We start from the raw sequence: 19,594 nt of genomic DNA on the forward strand, positions 1-19,594 counted from the left end.
AACGAGTCACGTAATTTCTCTTGCAATGGCGTGTCGTGAAAACATGGGTGAATTTGGTAGTTGTTTTATTAAAAGTTACACATTAGAATCAGTCTGGAATGTGAAAAATATTTATACTGGAAAATCAAGTCAAAATACTATTTAGCATGGATTCATATTGAGAGGACATGGCGGGAGCAGCTTAAAGGAACATTTTGTCCTTTGTCCCACCTTTTGGAAAAGGCCTATTTTCAGGTCTTTCCTTCTCCCAGTATTTGACAATAAATACTGCTGCTGCTTATTTGACGCTCGGTCTAAATTTCAGAATTTTTTTGTAGCTTTTAGTGTAAATTCTGTTCTACGCACGTAGACTTTTTTGACGTTGTTAGTGCAGTAAAGTTGCCAGAACGAAACGAGTTCACACTCCGAACAGCATATGTGCACATAGGAATCAAGGCCTGTTTGTAATTTGTTTATATTTACTGTGAACATAGAACACAGTTTCTGAGTAATCGTATACTGCACTTAGCAGAACCATAAAAACAGAATACAGAAGAGATCAATACAAAGGTGTATTGAAAGCAATATATTTCTCGTAAAAATGTCCAAAACAACAAAAAGAAAGCACGTTACCAAGGAAGCACTCACTGAATACTATGTACCGGAAGGAGATGAAGAAATTGTCAAGGTAAGTTTAAAGCATTTTTCAGATATAATCTTATGAAAATGACTTTTATTAATTTCTATTATAGTATGGTCTGTCTGTTGCAAAGAAGTTCTTTACACTGCTACATCTGTAATTCCAGTTTGAAAATTTAAATTTAGTGTGCAGTGCTAGATTGGCTTGTATATTGCATATAGTAAACATTATCTGTAGTTTAGGTACTGACTCTAGCGCACAGTATTTTTTGGTGGCAGAGTTTTAAAATGATGCACTAAAAATGTATATTGCTTTTTATTTGAATTATTGAGTGGAATTTATTTTATATTACTTTTGTCAATACTCTCTCCACTTCTTTTAATGTTTAGATAATTGCTGGAAGAGGTAATAATCTGCATGAAGTACAAACAGCTAATGGCAGAAAGTTTCTTGTTAGCATGCCATCAAAATTCCGGAAAAATCTCTGGGTCAAAAGAGGTGAGATTTCTTTTCATTTCTACATAAATTTGAAAAATTGTAGGCAAATAGAGCACTCTCAATTTCAGGCTGGTAACTTGGTTGTGTGCATGCAATTTGCATGCACACACATTTTTTGTAGTCCCTAGATAATAACATTTAACATCATTAACACTAAAAATAACTAAGAGTCTAGGACTTAAGGTGCAGAATCTCAAACTATAAAAGTTAACTTGTCTGTGTAAGAAGCAAAGTTTCCAGTCTGTCTCTCTTTCACTAAATTTGAAGTTGTTTGTCCTTGATATACTTTTTTGTCCTTGATACAATTCAAAAAGTTAAATCCCTAAAAGGAGGTTAAGATGTTAGAATCCTTCTCAGTAAGCTTTGTTCCTTTGAAGCAGTGAGGGCATGTGCCCCACACACCCCAGTTTTTGCCCTGCTGGTACAATACCTATGCATATTTAGCTTCTAATGTATCCAGTGATAGAACTACATCAATTGGCAGTTTTTTCTAATTAATATCTTAAAAGTATTAAGATATTAAGCTTTGTTTTCTATAGCGCTGCCTTTTTTATTAGGATAATTGATTGATATGAAGGAAAATGTTGTGTATCATACTCACAAAAGATAAGCCTGCTATAATTTCTTTCTTGGAAAGCAAATTTTTGTTTTCCCTAAACATGTCGGGCAGAGTATGAATTTTGGTATCTCAATGAAATAATTAATTGTTAAAGAAAGTTATTAGTTTTTTAACAATTGAAGCAAGTGCGAGCAACTTTTATCAGATTTTGCTCATTTATGGATAAAAAGTTTTCTCAAATTGGATTAAGATTTCTCTTTTTTAGGTGATTATGTTGTTGTAAACCCAATAAAAGAAGGGAATAAAGTACTGGCTGAAATTGTTTATATTCTGTATGCCAAGCAGATCAAATATTTACAAAATGAAGGACTTTGGTGAGTTATATTCATGAACAACTGTTATTAAATTTGTATTACATCCAGACAAAGATTTTGTCTATCTATACGTTGCTCAAATATTTTATTGGAAGAGCAGTTTATTGCATTGAATTCTGATCTTCTTTAGAAAATCTTTTCAATTTATTAAAAACAAATTTCTGGATTTTAAGAATAAGTTCTTTATACTTGTGAAGAATAAGATGTAAAAATTTTATGGGATCAGGGACAACTTTCTTCCCTTGCCTCCTTCAGGCCTTGCCCGGAAAGGCGCTCGATCGAGCGCGCGCGCCTAGAGCGCACCCAAAAGAAGCCTTGGAGAGCGATTTATAGAGCCCCTCAAAACGTAAAAACAATATTACCACGGAACAAAATAATTTCTTGGCTTTTGTCTAATTAACTTGATCAAGCATAAACAATCTTCCCAATAGACCGCAATGTTATGATTTTCGTAAGATTACCCCTTGAGAAAAAAATTCAGCAAATTCAACGTTGGGTTTTCGATACCATTTTTAATCTAATAACCCTCTCATAACCACCAAGGACACAGGCCATCAAGAGTATTCTCCGTCAGATTTATTTGATTTCCGAGCAAGCGTTAATCTTCTGTTGAAGTATTATTTTCTGTTTTTCTTAATAACTTAGAATCACCTTTGCAATTCAGAGATCACATTTCCGTCCAAATTACCGCATTGCTTTTCAGTTTTCATTTGCTTTCGCGAGTAGTAGATATTCTAGTGTCTCTTATAGAATGGATAGCATAAAAAGGGAAACAAAGCTAATGTTCGACTTAAAGCCATGCGTTTTCCTATATTTCTATATTTGTATTAACATAGTGTTTGCTGCATGTTTTGTTATTTCATATTATGGTGCTTTTTGGTATCACCATTGAATTTCTTATTTAAAACTCTTCCAAAGCTTTCGATAGGAAGTTCTCGATCTTCCAAGGCTCTTGAAGGATGCTCTCAAGGATATTTTTCTTAAAGGTGCGAAATAGAGCGCCTAGAGTTTCTAAGGGGCTCTTTTTATGGAGCACCTTCATTTTGCTTAGAGCAAGGCCTGCTCCTTGTCTCCATAATTTGTGTAAGTTGTTTTTTCATGCTTTACATATGCTTTAAAATATATATTACTGATTTCTTTACCTGCAATTACTTTACAATGCAATGCTGATGATATCATGGGGAGTAAAAGACTGTAACTACCCCCATGGCTTTTCATAAGAAAATACATAAGCTCACACGTAAATGCTACTTAGACAGTCCTGGTAATATTAGGCATGCAACCACATGAACACAACTTCACCCACCTCTAAGACTCCAGAGGCATGCTTTCTATCGCGCAGCCATTCCATGTTTTTAATTACTATCTTTTCTTATATTTTTTTCAATTTCTTGCTTATAACACTATAGAAATTTTTAATTTTTTGTGTGCATTATCTTGATGGCATTTCTAGGGGGCATTGTAACTCTTAAAGAGCCGATTTCCATTACTGTGTTTTTGTATGTCTCCGTTCTATCATTCCATTTTTGTATTTTCTTAAACACATTACCTCAGACCACTTGGCTTTAGTCAAAACAATAAGGTGGCTGTTTCCATTACTCCATTTCTGTCCATTCCCATGTCCTTTGTTTAAGCTCTGTTTGAAATTGAAACTTTTAAACTGAAACTTTGCTGTTCCCTATAAATCAATGAGTTTTCAAATGATTCCATTTTTAAATGACTCCGCTTTGAACAGCATTTTTTAATGTCTTCAGTTTGCTATCAAATGACACTGCTTTTGAGCATTACAGGAAATTTCATATTACTAGGACTGCTTAGTGGTTGCAAAGCATGTTTGACTACCCAAATGAATTGATTAAACGCATAAAATTTAGCTTCAAAATCAGATACGTTTCAAACAAAATTTCCTCCTCTTTAGGATTTTTTTATCAGGAGACTTTTGTGACCTTTCTCACGTTTTCATGGTGTCACTTAGGAAATGTGAGATACTTTAGTGGATGATGAGAGTTCAAATAGTTTGTTGATTTTGTGGTGCAGCTAATGACTTTTTAAGGGAAATATGAAAAGGAGATTGTTAGGTATTTCATCATGCTATTTTGTCCTTTTCAGGCCAGAGCAATTTAAAGAGGAATTGGGCGAGTCAGAAGAAAAGACCAGGTATTATTTTTAATCTTTGTACAAAATAAGTGGTATGAAAAGGGTTATTTCCTAACCAAATGCAGCTTACGTTTCTCTTTCAAAGGAAATCTTCTTAAAAGCCAAATTTTACTTACAGTGCGAGTATGTAAATTCTCTAAAGCACATTCTTTTAAATTTGTTTGCCTTTGGATTTTTTGAATGGATGTTTTTGTAACTTCTTTAGTGATTATATTGCTTTTTGGCTTTGCTATTTAGGAAATAAATATTTTGCTAGCAGAAAGTTCTGAAACCAGTTTCTTTAATGTATTTCTTTTTGTTATGTCAAGGGCAATTGCATATGAAGATAGCTCTGAAAATAGTGGTGATGATGATGATGATGAACTGCTATTTAAAAACCCAAACAGAAGGGAATTCAACCTTGTAGAAGATTCAGAGTCTTCTAGCAGTGAAGAGGTTTCAAGCACTGACAATGAAGAAGAGGGTGAAGATGAGAGTCAGAGTGCTACCAAAGAGACCAGAGAAAATAATATTTGTGAAGATAACAGTATATCAAACAAGCTAGATTCAATTTCATTGAACAATTAGCTTGTAATCACTGACAGGTTGATCAATCACTGGCACCAGGCATGTTTTGAGTTTTTGTTTTATAGCCTTAACTTAAAGCTAAACTGAGAACAATGCAAGGATGAATTTTGTGTTACTTAAATACAAAGAAAATGTTTTACCCATTATTATTCACAGCCATATCTGATTTTTTTTTATTTTATCCTTCAAAGCATTTGATTGGGGTCAGAATTATCCAACCCTGGTTTTATAGTGGATATGCTTTTGGTTGATTTGATTTTAGATGAAGTGGAAATGACATCAATTTTGAAAATAGACATGTGCAAAACTCTTGTTTACAGCGAACCCTGCACATATGGTAAACATATTGATTTTGAGGTTCTATTGTCCAAATATTCCCTAATTTAATGTCCAAATATTCCCCTAATTTAATGTCCAAATATTCCCTAATAAAGGTGGGTAGTCATTGAAATAAGTGATTTAAAATCAATTATTTTGTTAATTTGCTGCATTTGAAAAAGTCTATAAAATGATCAATATGATAAATGAAAGATGTTATTCTACTTTTGCCAAGTTTTCATTTAAGGATAGGTCAACTTCAGGGTGAAGGAGAAATATTTTTACTTGCTTTTCAAACACTTATCAAAATGTTAACATTAGATGGTGCAACAATTTTGAAAAGTCTGAGATTACACCCAAAATTTCTTACTCGAAGAAAGCATTAGCCACTAGCAGATTGAAGTTTGAAAAGGTTGAAGTTTTATAATAAGGGTCCACTTTTAACATGGACAAAAATAAGCATTGACAACGAAAGGCACAAGAGTATCTCCTTGATTATATCATCTAGTATCCATGAGGGTGTGGGAAACCCTTTAAACATCCATCTTATTTTCTTCAACTGCTCTGTTGCTGACATTTTTTCCTCTTTTATTTATGATGCCTTTCAAATGCACAAACAACTGCGAACAAGTTGTTTTCATTTTAAAATTTAATGTTTGCACAGTTTTTAGATTCTGTAAAGAATCTAGTGTAATAACTCTAACAACACAAAGAGAGAGCACTGTTCCTCCTAAACTTCTGGATTGAGCTTTAAATACCTTGTGGAAGTGCAGATGCTAAATCATAGCATTACATAATAATAATTGAGATGTTATAGGTCTGTTGACACATGCTAAATCTTGAAGCCACTTGAATGTTAAGGGACCACAATTAAAAAAGACACATTTTAAGTAAACCATTTCTATATCAAAGGTATAAAAATAACAAATAATAAAACATTTTTAACACAATTACAAATTTTTAGAGATGTATTATCAATTCTTTTGCGTGTCTCTTAAAGATAAAATATTCCCTTCTATGATTTCTACTAAATGCTAGAAATATAAACTATTTGTTAAGAAGTTTGATATATATTTTAGTTATGAAATAGTAGGGTTATTCCTCTGTTTGATTTTCTTTACCCTCCATTTTGCATAAATCTGCAAAACCAGGGCTAGAAATACAACAAGGACACCAATAACTGCCTGTGGTGCCAGATAGTGGTGGTAAATAATACAGGATAGCAGCATGCTAAACATTTGCCTTGTGACCATTATACAAGTAAAGGCCAAGGGTCCAAAACTGGCTATTGTATAGAAAATAAAGAGTTGGCCAACGGCTGATGCAAGTGATATCACCATTGCATGATAACCAAAATCTGGATGCTGGTAGATAAATGAGATTGATGTAATCATACCTCCATTTTGGATTAGTGAAACACCAGTGAACAGGCTTGAAAATAAATTGGTTCCAAACATCACTTGAAGAGATGTAAGACTGTATGTAGTGATAATTTTTGACTGCCAGTTGGATGTGAAACTGTCAAACACCATGTACCCAAGCATCAAGCAAAGGCCCGAGAGACTTGTTTTAGCTGAGTTTTGTTTACTAGATGCTACTGACAACAGGAACAGTGAAACACCAACAGATATCATCCCAGCAATGAAATATTCATAGTACTGGTATGATTTCCGTGAAACAAGCTTTCCCATTAACATCACAGGGATCATCTTTGATGCTTTTCCAAGTACTTGTGTAGGAAAGCTAACATACTTCAATGCTTCATACTGGCACCAGCTACTCAAAATATTTGATAATGATGAGTATGAGTACAAATAGAAAGGTATTCCATGCTTGCCTTGTCTTTTCATTGCTAAACAAAAGCCAGACAGCACCATAGCGGAGACACGATTCATAAAAACAAGAAACTCAGACTGTTTGAATCGCTCCGCATTTTTGTCTTTGCCATATTTCTTTGTCATAACTCTCTCCTGTAGGACACCCCATGTTAGGTACATAGCCTGAAGACCAATAGCACAAAATAGTAGCTTCATGCCAACACTGACAAATGTTTCTGGCTGCTTTTTGCTGTCTTGTACATGGCCAGCTTCAACATCCCCAGCATCTATTGTTTTTTCATCTTCTCTAGAGCCAAAGACACAGAATTGAACTGCTTTGAACATACATCCCCTTCCTAAAAGTGAAGAATGAAATTTCTGAAGAATCATAAAAGACTCTATATAGTCAGTAATTAAAAACTGATCACTAAGCCAAATTAGCTGCAGAATTATGGAATAGTTCTGCTTGCATCTTTTCTGATTAGAAAAAAGAGATTTTTATGCCATTCCAGAAACTCCTAAGCCCCTTTTTTGGAAATTGTGCGCCCCTTTTGAAGAATGGGAATTAGGTGAAAAAGTTTCTGAGACCAATCGGTTAATTTACTTCAAAGTATTACTTCAAAGTTATAGAATGTTGTTTACTCCGAAAGTGGATCTGAATTGTTGCATACAGCGTTCTCTCGCTGTCAATTTTTGAAAATGTTTCAGTGCCCCCACTACCAACTGCCCCTCCTTCAAGTTTGCTCTGGATCCGCCCCTGTGCCATTCATAGCTAAAATGATATGCATTACAAGACTTTGTGTTAATGACTCCATGGTAAAGGTGAACCAACTGCAGATCAAAAGGTCTTGGTTGGAGTCCCTGCCATGAACAAACTTTCACTTCTGTAATTGCAGGTGTACGAATCATGAGGTGTTGTGGTCACCCTATTCTGCAGAGTATGGCAGATGCCAAGACAAGGTCAATGTAGTGCTGCATGCTAAAATTTGAAATTGCACATCACATATGCTATGGTGCTATTATGAACCTTCATTTTGCAAGCTATATGAGAACTGCTGGTCTCTGTATTCTGATGGTCACACCAAGAGAAAAAACCTTGATAAGCATAGCTTCTCGGTGTCCATAATCTATGTTCAAAAACTAGGTGGGGCCTAAAGTAGAAACACAGATACAATCAAAATTTTTATCTATGCATTTTTTTTACTAAGAATCCTAAAATGAGTCTCAATTTACATACACATATGCAAGCCATTTTTTCACAGAACACCTATAGAATATAGATGTTAGAAATGCGGATTGGTGAGGGATACAAGAACACAATATTAGAACACAGATGGGGGGATGAGGCATTCAGGACCAGCTTTTTGAAAAAATTAATGCTCACCATTGCGTTCATTGAAATTTGAGTATTTTGCCATCCGAATTATGAAGATACCAGGCACTAAAATCGTCGAGTAGCCAATGAGGTTCCAAATAAGGCTATTCAGCCAATCATCACCATTAAACTGGCGTTGATAAATATAGTGACTGTGTCCTCTATGCCCACCATTATTCAAAGCTGATTCTTCTGACGATGCTGCAGATTTCTTTATATCAGTCACGGACCCTGCTTGAGAACTTGGCGCTAGAGTAGCCCCTGTTGTTGAAATGCTAGCCAGTAACAGTCCGACAAAGATGTAAATATTCTTTTTTCTGATAACTGGTATGTATTCAAAATTATGTGCAGAAGACATTTTGATTCTTATTCCAAAGCTTTTCTGTCTTATCTGATCATAATCACCTGTTTCGTAGATGGTCAACCATTGCAACCGCGAAATTTTGCTGGTGTGTGGTGTTGTCATTTTCAGCCGCGTTTGTGATATCCAAAACGAGATTGCTTTGCAAGGGGAGGGGGGGCTCGCTGATCTATATAAAAGGTCAGTTGGAGGGGGGAGTGACTTGAATCCTCATGTTATAAAACAAATTTCCCTTGTTTCCAGTAGGGAAAGACTTGTAAGATCAGACGGGCATGCAAAGAAAAATTATTTTTTTGTTAAAAGCCGAGAGGAAATTCTCCAAATATTTTTTATCAAGAAAATCAAACATAGGACCCCAAATATAGAAAATAACGAAATCATAACAAAAACGAAGAAACAATTAAGAAACAATAAGTATTGAAATTTTCCAAATCTTTAAGAAATTAGAGAAATCTTTTAGAATATTCGATCTTTGTTTCTTATAAAAAATAAGTGTTCACTAAATACTTTGACAGTCATCGATAAATTGCATACCCAGCTTTTGTTGTTTTTCATTGTTTCTAGCAAAAACTCGATCGTCTACCAAATAAAAGCAAGTTCTAATGTCAATCCAATAGTGCTTTTTATTATTGCATTTTTCTCCAAAATCTGTGGATGAGAATGTATCAGATTCCAACTGGATATTCTTTGAGGTACTTCAATCTGAAAAACAGTGGGAGGTAGGAGGAAAAAATGCTTTACTCCACCGTTGAAATGATAGTATTTATTTTGCAGTTTGCAATCTATGAACAAAGATTATTAATAGTCTAACTCGGCATCAGAATTATTAATTGTGCACCAAATTGTGCACCAACAAGATTTGCTATGCTCTGGATTCAGTGATGTGCCTAGACAATTTTGTTTGGGGGGGGGGGGGGAAGGCTTTCAGAAAGAAATGACCAACTTTACTTTTTTGACCGACTATTTCTCCATAGAAAATTAATTAACAATAAAATAGATGATCATATACACACTTAATGATAACAAGTAAGAGCAAATGATGGCATGAAAGTGGAAGGAAATTAAGTTTGCGGAAACCTACCCTGGGTACCAGACTCTATTATATTTTATATTTGGAATCTGGTACCTAGGATAGCGGAAACCAATATTCCTGGATCTCGCGTTTTGGGTGAATGAGCATTTTTTTGCGAAAAGCCAATTTTAGGATGATTTGCAAAAATGAACTGCAGCTTCTTTCGGGCTCCTCGTAACAATGATTTCATCTTATAAAATTTCCTCTAATCTATATAATCTTATAAGAATTGAAGGGCAAATATGGCTGGAAGGCCGCCGAGAGGTTGCAGCGGCTCTGGGGCAAAAAGGAAAGACGATGCCCAACATGAAAAGAAAAGTTTTGCGACCACACCCTTCAGTATAGCTTAAAATGTTTCTCCGAAAACTTCTTGCAGTCATTTCTTGCAATCATTGCTTACAGTCGTTAGCTTGCTCCTTATAGCAAGTTATTTGCAATACACTCTTTTTTGTACGAGCCAGTGAATTCGAGTTCAGGCTGATTGTTTTTTCGAAAATCTGAGGATGGATTGTTATTAATTTGTTTTTAAATTAATAGCCTGTAAGCAGTGCTATTGCTAGCGTTTTCGCTCTAGGGAGGTATTCAGGCCTCATTTGCCAACAAAGTGAGTGAGACAACCTTTATTTGCCGACAAAGTTGGAAAATCACCGAAAAATCACCCACATATGGCTAAAAGTCCTCGTTGATTAGATAAAACATTGTTCAAAAATTGCATTTTACAGTAGCTCAGCCTCGGCTTGTTTTTAATTTTTTCTTTAACTTTTGACCAATTTTGAGGCTCGTGTTCTATAAAATTGTTCTTTTAGAAGTAGCGGGCAAAACAACATGCAAGAATCACCTTACAGTATGCTACCACCTTGACTTGCCATTGTGACCGACCATCTAACGCACGGAGCAGACTAATATCGGGATAAATAAAAATGTCTGCTAGCGACTCAAAATTAGATGTCAGTGAAGATGAGTACAGAAGAAACCAGGTATGAATGCTTTGGCAAATGTTAGATAATATATTAGTTTCAGAATATGAATTTTTCCTTTTCAAAAAGCACTGTTCATAGTCGTCCTTACGCAGGCGGCAGGCCTAAACGGTGACAACACTGCGGAAAATGCCAAAACATTTGAACGGCACGGGATGATGATAGGACTGAAATATTTGAGTTTAAAGACATTTTTATTATTCTTTATACCTCGTGCTTCCGCTCGTTGCGCGTTCACATAAAGTCCGTTTTTTACATAGCATATATCATCGCGGCGTAAATTTTTTTTTCAAATTGCTAACTTTAAAATTTCTGCGCACATCGCAACACGCTTCTTTTGCATTTCCTTCTCTGTCTTAAAACAAAAAAGTTATAATATCATATGATGTCAATAACGTAATGTCCATTTGTCGATTCTCTATTTTTGAATATCTGTCCATTTTTGCTTAGATCTAGGGATTCTTTCACAGCCGTTTAACACTTCCCATTCTCTTCATAATGGGTCTTATCTTTGTACTGGTATAGCAAATATATTAGCAATCAAGGGACTCTTTACATGACCTATGCCACGAATCAGAAAGTGGTGGGGGGGGGGGCAAGGCTAGCAAAAGTAGGGGGCCAAGGCTTTTTCCCTCTTTACTGCAGCTTTGAAAATACTTGCTTCGCAAAAAAGTGTGGGGGCCATGGTCCCTCTGCCCCCCAGTGGTGTGGGCCTTGCTTTATATTGTATTGTAATATGTAGGGTGAAATGTTAAATTTTAAGTTGCAACTTACTAGATAATTCTTCACTCACATTTGGCAGACTAAAATCCACTTAATAGACCACATATTGAAGGTTATAGGGCACCTGAGAAGAATACTGGTTGAGGCAATGACTGAATGTCGCAGTAAAATGAATAGTTGATTTAGATTTTTAGAAAAAGACCAGAAAAAAATGTTTTTATTATCTTCATTTGCAAATCACCCAAACAGTTTCAAGTTTTTGGAAGTCAATGGTGTAACTGATCCTTCATTGCCAAAAATGGCTGAAGCTCCATTGCAAATTTAAAATTGCATTGAAGCATGCTATGATGATATTATTAAAATTTTGATTTTGGAATTTATTGGCAAGCAAGTGTTTGAGAAAATTTTTATAATCACAAATATCTTGAATACCCATAACCAACTTCTCATTATGCCTGTTTTTCATATAAGTTTATGTTAGGTTATCTTTTATTACATAAAAATGCAACTAAACTACAATTGTGCCAGGATTTTCCTTCAGGTGGGCAACCCCCTTGCACCTGCCGATGTGCTACCACCTTGCCCTTGCAATCATAGGACAATTGATACACTAATACCCTCTCAGGCCCTTGAGGACTTTTCCTTTAACGAATATTGTTGAACAGGCATTCACATGCACATGTTCATGCACTCGTGTCACACTTGTGAAAATTTATTGGCCAAAAAGCCTTGGATATGCCAAAATTAGTTTGAATACTCCTTTCACAATGAAGGTTTCTATCAGACTTTGAAAGTTTCCATTGGAGATCATGATGCAGATACCTTTGGATACTTTATTGATTCAACTTTAAAGGGGCTTTTCATATTTTCAATCTGGGTGTGAATTGATTGCGGCAGAAAGGGAACACAAAGTTCCTTTACCTTTTATAGGGTTGTGGACAAAGACAACACACTTAAACAGAAGCTACAAAAAATCCAAATAAAATGAATAAACAATTGACAGACTATTTACCAACCTTTTTGCCATTTCTGTCTTGTCTGCAGGGTAACAATTATTTAATATTTACCCAGGTAAGGAGATTTTATAGATAACCGTCTCATTACTGTCATGGCTAGTGGTCTTGATAAGAAGATACAGATGTGGCTTTGACATCCACACATAATAATTTATGAGACCCTGATACCTCTTTGTATGGAAAAGTTAGAATTTTGCCTAGATCTAGGAGTCATTAATGAATCAGTTTATTGTTATGTTACTGTAAATTGATTTTCCCACATCAAAATTTAGTTGAGCATTGTGATATTAGTTTGTATCAACTATGTATCTTCTTAAAAATTAAGACTATTCTATCCATAGATTGCTCAATCTTACTCTAACCAACTTGTGGCTACACAAAGTCCAATGCCTGGAACAACAACTGGGATATATTACCCCAACCCATCAGTACAACCTCTTACCCCCTTGATGACTCCCATGACACCACTTTCTGCAGAGGCATCTGGTATAATTCCACAGCTACAGTAAGTATTGAAACATTTTTTTCTCTGAATTGGGAAGTTTTTTAATTATTTAATATTTTGTCATGTGTATTCCTATGATGTTAATAAAGCGTGAAAATAGACACTGAATTTAACTTCATGGATGGCTCTCAAGTTCTTACAATTTAAGTATGATAAAAATTATTTTATTGGCTTCATATAATTTTTTTTGAAACAGAGTTGCAACTTGGAGCTGTCCTGTCCTGTCCTGTATTTTGCAACAAAGCCATAATTGTGCATGAATTTCAGCTAAAATTGACAGATTTTTTTGCTAAGAAAGTAAAAATTTTCAGTCAAAACCGCATATTAAATTTGCAGTTGAAGCAATCAAATCAACTATAAAAAACATTGCTGACTTGGCTAAATCAACTATAAAACCAACCAATGATGTTTTGACAGTATATTTAATAATGTGTGAATAAAGGAAAGGCCACAATAGAAGGCTGCTCAAAGGACTCCGATGGAATTCTTGCGGCAAAGAATTGATAAAATGTAAAAAATAAGTAACACCGCAACCAGAATGAACAACAACAAACACACATAAATAAGTTATGGTCAACTTATTTATTATCTGTGTACTTATTTATTACATAAATGATAATGCCAGGTTTCTGTTGGGTGTCCAGGTTACTTTAGGCACCCATGTGAAATATAGATTATATCATTTAAGACAAAGTTATGTAGATCTATACCCTGTAAAGAACAGAGTGGTTCAAAGCTGCTATCACCTCTGCATGTGCAGTTCTGCCAGACGCCATCAAGCACTTTATGACAGACTGTTAAACAGTAAGTCTCATTATATTTAGATGTAGGTATTTCATAGCTTGATGATTGTCTTTTGTATCAGTTATTGTACCCTTATGCATTTTTTAAAACTTTTATTGTTATGCCATCAGGAATATTGTATCAACTGTTAATCTGGGATGTAAACTTGACCTGAAAAAGATTGCACTTCATGCAAGAAATGCTGAATACAACCCAAAGGTATATATATATTTTAAATCTCTTTTTTGTTTTTATCTCTACCTATCTCTTTTAGTCTGGCCATCAAGTGGGAAAGAAATGATCTGACTTTTAGCTGATATCTGAACCATTTGGGGTATGCCTTTTGAAAAAGGTAGAAGAATCCAATGTAAATTGAAAATAAATCAGACTTTTTGTGAAGATCTCTTAGGTACAACTTGATGGGGCACAGATGATTTGATACCTTTGCAAAATAATGCAAAGAACACATGAACTGAACATGTAAATTCTAAATGTTTATGTAAAAAATTACGTTTTGAAGCTGATCTTCAAAAAGTGTTATTTTTAGTTCGTTGAATATTTAGTAACAATGTCGTTGTTTAGTTGTTCATAAACCAATTTTTATTTTCACATCTTCACCACTAAATTGTGCAGATTTTGATTGATATAAGGATCATCTTGAGTTCGAAAGTTTGTGGAGCAAACTGACAGGAGATTAGTTACTGATTAAATATTGTTTTATTTGCTTTTTTTCCTGTGTCAGATTAAATGCTTATTTGATTTTATTTCAGGTTTAGGTTCATGTAAAATTTCTCAATATCCAAATTCTATATTAAAACTGATTGCTTGATTCAAAAGGCTGATTCTACAAATAACCGTCAGTTTACAGCAATTCAGGCATGTGATTATAACTGATGATCGAACCTTTTGCACGAGCTTTGGTTCTCGCATTTTGATTGTAGTAGCTACTTTTAGCAAGCCAGAAACGCTTTGAGATCTCAACTTTTAACTCAGAACATTTACTTTGAGGACATGATAAAAATACTTTGCTTTTGTTGTTATTTGTCTTAAAATTTTTTATTTTACCTTCCTTCTTGAATGATTTTTTTAATTTCCAGAGATTTGCTGCTGTTATAATGAGAATTAGAGAGCCAAGAACTACCGCACTTATCTTCAGCTCAGGAAAAATGGTTTGCACTGGCGCAAAAAGGTACTGGATTATTTTACTTTTTGTCAAAGCAGCAAAATCTCTCTGATCTTTAATTATGGCTCCTATTGCATAATGATTTCAAAAACACCCTTTCATGGTTTCAACCCCCATTGAGTATAAGTTTCCAATGCTTGCTTTATAAATATCATGCATGAAAAAAAGGCTTTTTACATAAGAATTCGAAAGTTTATTTTCTCCTCTAATCAGTAATTCACAAGTTTTCTCATTGTTTGGTTCTCTCAACCTTGTCTTCCTTGCACGCTAATTTGTTCCCGTCTTTCTTCAATGAGACATAATTTATAAAAAACTTCATCTAAAATTATCTGAATAACTTTATTTATCCCCATTCTTTGCTTTTAGTGTATAGAATGGGTGGTTTTAAGTTGCTACTCCGAGCTTCATGCTCAACACCATCTGGCAATAAATTACTCTTTCCCTGTGGGTATCATTATATTTAGTTGTTAGTTGTTATGTTCCTGTAGTTATTGGGAATTTCAATGCTCGTAGATGTTAACTTGATTTTTCATCTATTTGTAGCGAAGAGCAATCAAGACTTGCGGCTAGAAAATATGCTAGAGTTATACAAAAATTAGGTTTTCCGGTAAGGTGTTCCTTTTCATTCACATTAAAAGTGACTTGCTTTGTGAATTTTTTAAAAATTCCTTTTAAGGGAAACCTGTCACTCGGGTTCATTGCTTTACATTTTCCCAAAGTTACTTTTTGTTAGCTGCTTTTAGAGACACCTTCCACACAATTCTACATTTTCCTTTGTCCTCTTTGGGTCACTTTCTTTGCAATACCTTTTTGGATCTTTCCCAGAAATATTCCCATATTGACCCCAGAATTATCCTCTGAATTCCTGTAGAAACCTCTTAATGAAAAAAGATAGCCTCACAAATTAAAAGAAGATTTTTCCCTGCCATTCGTTTTTGAGTTTTCGAAGAATAATGCTATCGCTACCAGTAAAGACCTTTTCTTCACAGGTACCAAACTCTTAATTTCACCAATCAAACTAACGAACTCGTTTGTGGAAATAACTCCAAACTTTATTGCACGAAATTTTTTAGCTAAGAGCAGGATTTACCACCATGATTTTAGTCCAGCTAAAAGTTTATTCATCAATCTTGCAATGTAGAAAATTTCTCTTTATATTGAGCATCAGTTCTTTTTTGCATATGTTTCGTAATTGCCTTTTTCTTTCAGGCGAAATTCGTCGATTTCAAAATTCAGAATATTGTCGGCAGTTGCGACGTAAAATTTGCAATTCGACTGGAAGGTCTTGTTTTGGCTCACGCACAGTTTTGCAGGTTTGCTGTTAATTTCTAAAGATTTCTTTTTGGTTCATGTGGTCAAATTATAGCCACGTTGGAACCGTTTGTGTTTATTACAACAGTGTGTCGCTCAATTTTCTGCCACTGGCCTCTCCGCCATTATTCTCTGCTGTTTTGTGAACAACTAATTGCTGATTTTTTTTTAGATTTGAGAATGTTTATAAATATATTACTTTCGTAATCTTTTGTAGCTACGAGCCGGAATTATTCCCTGGACTGATCTTCCGAATGGCCAAACCAAGAATCGTTTTACTTATATTTGTCTCTGGCAAAGTTGTTTTAACAGGTGAGGTTCCTTTATCACTTTCTTGTTCGGGAGATGAATCATGCCCGTCTTCCAGACACGCACTATCCACCGTTTCAGGGTCATTGCACATGCGCATTATTACTCGAAGCCCAGCGGCGAGAAGTTCAAGAGTTGTATGGTACCAGACAGAACAGCTGTGCGAATACTGTTATCAATGCGCATGTGCCATGACCCTGCAACACTGATTGGTTTAAGACGGTATTGTTTCGAAACAAAGGACTGAAGGTTTCGTCTCCCGAACAGTTTCGTGTCACAATGTTTGGGCGGTGCAAAGAAACGTGCAAATTATGTATTTTTTTGAACGGATTTTTACCAGACACATCCAGACACATCTAGCATTCACAAAATATTTGTGTCAAACTCTGTATCGTTGAATCGAAATGAAAATTCGTTCTCTAAAAGCTGGAAACGCTAATTTTGTACTTATCACTTAGCTATGACCTTTACAGCTTCGAGTGAGCCGTCATGCCAATGATTGCTTTAGCAGCGGTGTAAACTCGCTATATTTTTTGAACAAGGGATGTACCATTTAAAAATTCATTTTATTGATAATATCACAAGAGGGCAGCCCATAAGAAAGATGTATAGGGGGTACATCTGGATGCCTACACAAGATAAGGGGTGTCTCTTACAGGGATTGTTTGGGGATTAGGGCATCCTACCCATTCTTTTTAGATGGTTGACCATGTGATTGGTCTGTCGGTATAATTGCCTAGAAGATGTTAGAATATGTACAATTTTTTCATCCAGTCCTTGATATTTCTTTTCACAACCCAAATACCTGGCCGGGAAGGTCAAGGCATGCTGTCGATAAATTTGTATATTTCTTATATTTTATTTTAAAAATTCAAAATCCTTATTATTCTATTATTCTAGTATTTTCATAGTGCCTTCTTAAATTAAAAATATATCAACACACTTCTTAAGCTAAAATAGTATCCTTTTCTGGCACTTGAATAACCCTTTTCTGTTGACATGTTTCTCGATATTATATTCATACAGCTCGTTAATTATTCCTAAAATTCTTATTATTCTTTTTTCCAAAAGGTGATATTTCGTACGATGCTCTGTGCTGATTTTATTCTTTTATTTGTACTTCTTCCATCGAGTTCTTTGGCCAATTGTTATGTGGCAATCTTCGCTAGAAAACCAAACTGCATTCACCCTTTTTAGTATTTTTGTAAATTTGTCTTTCTCGACAGGTGCAAAGGTCCGGTCAGAGATCTACGAAGCTTTTGAGAACATTTATCCTCTTTTAAAGGGTTTCAAAAAGACATAGTTGCACGTTAAGTGTTTATGGAGAGGTAATTTATGAATTAGTCATTCAAGCATCTTCATGACGAGCAAGACACAGCTAATGGGACGATGCTTTGAGGAAAGTTGCATTTCAAATTAACCGTGCAACTTTAAAACGAACCCCTTGTTATGACTCAAACTACTTTATGCAAGCCATCATAGCAATGACTCACCCATTTGAGGTGTGCTTTGTTTCAAAGTTATAAAGAAAAGTATTGTTTTACCTATTAAAAGTAGAGGAAACCAAACGATTAGATCTGGACACTTAATTAAGTAGCTTGAAGGCTTAGACTCAAAAGAACAATTTTGTCTTTTTGTCTAGCGTTTTTTCTCATTGAGATGTGAAGAAGGGGCCTAAGGTTCATCTTTAGTTCATATAAAATTAATACTCATTTTTTGCATGGTTGCTCTATTCATGTTATGATATTTATGGAAATTTGTGTTATTCACCATTCACGGTAAATCGGTTCGCGCAAATGTACCTTGTCTTTACAATATCACATATTGGTCAGCTAATTTTTGTTTGAGTTTTTGTGATTGCTTGCATTTTTTGTGAATATTAAGTTTTCCTGTCTTTCAAAAATGCATTTTTTTGCAATCGCCTTTTGAGTTTTAGTCCCATCGATTCTATATCTTGTTTCAGTTCTTCCCTCGTACTTCATTCTTCATTAATCTTTTTTGTAATTTTAAATTTTCGCAATCAAAAACGCGTCTATTTAGCTTGCACATTCGTTATATTTTGTAAGATATTTAGAGATAAGAATGCTAAAAATTGATGGATTTTTTTCTTCAAGACTGTTTCTGTAATCGTGCAAAATCCAATATCATGCAAAAACAGGTGCGAGGATGGCTCAGTTGTTAGAGGCGCTGACTACAGACCTAAGGGTCCGTGGTTCGAGTCCCTGGCATGACCAAACTTTCACCGAGAGTAAGAGGGTCGCCAGCTCTCTGTAATTCCAGGCGTAGGAATCACGAGGTGTGGTCACATCGAGAGGAAGGACCAGGACATGCTCGATAAGCATAGCTTCTCAGTGTACTAAAAACTACCTTCGGATGCTAGGTAGCAACAAATACAAAATGCAAAAACAAATTTTTGCCGTTGCAAAATTTGAAAACGGCTTTGGGAAAAGCAAACATACTTTTAAATGGAATCCTGTGTGTCAGACATTGTTGGCCGATATAATGGCGACCGTGATATCATGAACTATTTTTTGATTTCTCAAGCTTGATTTCTCATCTTTCCAAGACATTTTATCATGAAATTTTCACTGAAATCACCCAAAGATTCCAATAGCGTAAAATATGTATCTGTTTGACTCTTCGAAATATAACCAAATTGGTTTCAAACGCAACATTTTCCAAACAATAAGAATCTGGATCTTCGGTAAAATTACCAACTAAAATTTGCAAATCAGCCGTGCTAAATTTTCAAAAATCTAAAAATTTGAAAAAAATTAGAACTATTTTTTGTTTTTTGCTACCAAATTTGTGTTTATTATTTTAAAGGGAAAGAAATTCACCAAAATTTCACAAAAATATAACTTCTTTTACAGTCTATAACAGTCTTTTACAGACCGTTTCCAGTTTATAGAATTTTTACCAATCTCAATTATGAAAAGTTGTCTGTATTAATTAGAGGTATTTCATTTTCTCGAATGATATCTTGAGCTGATTCCTCCAATATTTTTAACGTTGCTCTTCTATAAGAAAAGTGATTTTACTCAAAGTATACAGTAAGGTGGGGGGTCAT

General features: G+C 34.8%; 3 protein-coding genes across 3 annotated transcripts; 2 read left to right on the top strand and 1 right to left on the bottom strand.

The window, feature by feature from the left end:
- LOC135689741 (putative RNA-binding protein EIF1AD) lies at positions 1-4,933 on the top strand. Its single transcript, XM_065207076.2, has 5 exons — positions 1-667; positions 1,009-1,117; positions 1,942-2,050; positions 4,160-4,207; positions 4,516-4,933. The coding sequence occupies exons 1-5, from the start codon at positions 581-583 to the stop codon at positions 4,772-4,774; spliced, it is 612 nt and encodes a 203-aa protein (XP_065063148.2). The 5' UTR covers positions 1-580; the 3' UTR covers positions 4,775-4,933.
- Positions 4,934-5,075: 142 nt separating this feature from the next.
- Positions 5,076-8,772, bottom strand: LOC135689733 (adenosine 3'-phospho 5'-phosphosulfate transporter 1). Its single transcript, XM_065207064.2, has 2 exons — positions 8,294-8,772; positions 5,076-7,265 (listed from the first exon to the last, which is right to left on the bottom strand). Exons 1-2 carry the CDS (start codon positions 8,748-8,750, stop codon positions 6,172-6,174), a joined length of 1,551 nt encoding a protein of 516 aa, XP_065063136.2. The 5' UTR covers positions 8,751-8,772; the 3' UTR covers positions 5,076-6,171.
- A 1,765-nt stretch (positions 8,773-10,537) lies between these two features.
- On the top strand, positions 10,538-18,620 carry LOC135693247 (uncharacterized). Its single transcript, XM_065211674.2, has 8 exons — positions 10,538-10,694; positions 12,775-12,938; positions 13,853-13,940; positions 14,819-14,910; positions 15,448-15,511; positions 16,114-16,217; positions 16,433-16,527; positions 17,751-18,620. Exons 1-8 carry the CDS (start codon positions 10,638-10,640, stop codon positions 17,825-17,827), a joined length of 741 nt encoding a protein of 246 aa, XP_065067746.1. The 5' UTR covers positions 10,538-10,637; the 3' UTR covers positions 17,828-18,620.
- The last annotated feature ends 974 nt before the right edge of the window (positions 18,621-19,594 follow it).

The sequence above is a fragment of the Rhopilema esculentum genome, chromosome 10 (genome assembly GCF_057945365.1).
Source record: "Rhopilema esculentum isolate cy_ngs chromosome 10, ASM5794536v1, whole genome shotgun sequence".
NCBI lineage: Eukaryota > Metazoa > Cnidaria > Scyphozoa > Rhizostomeae > Rhizostomatidae > Rhopilema > Rhopilema esculentum.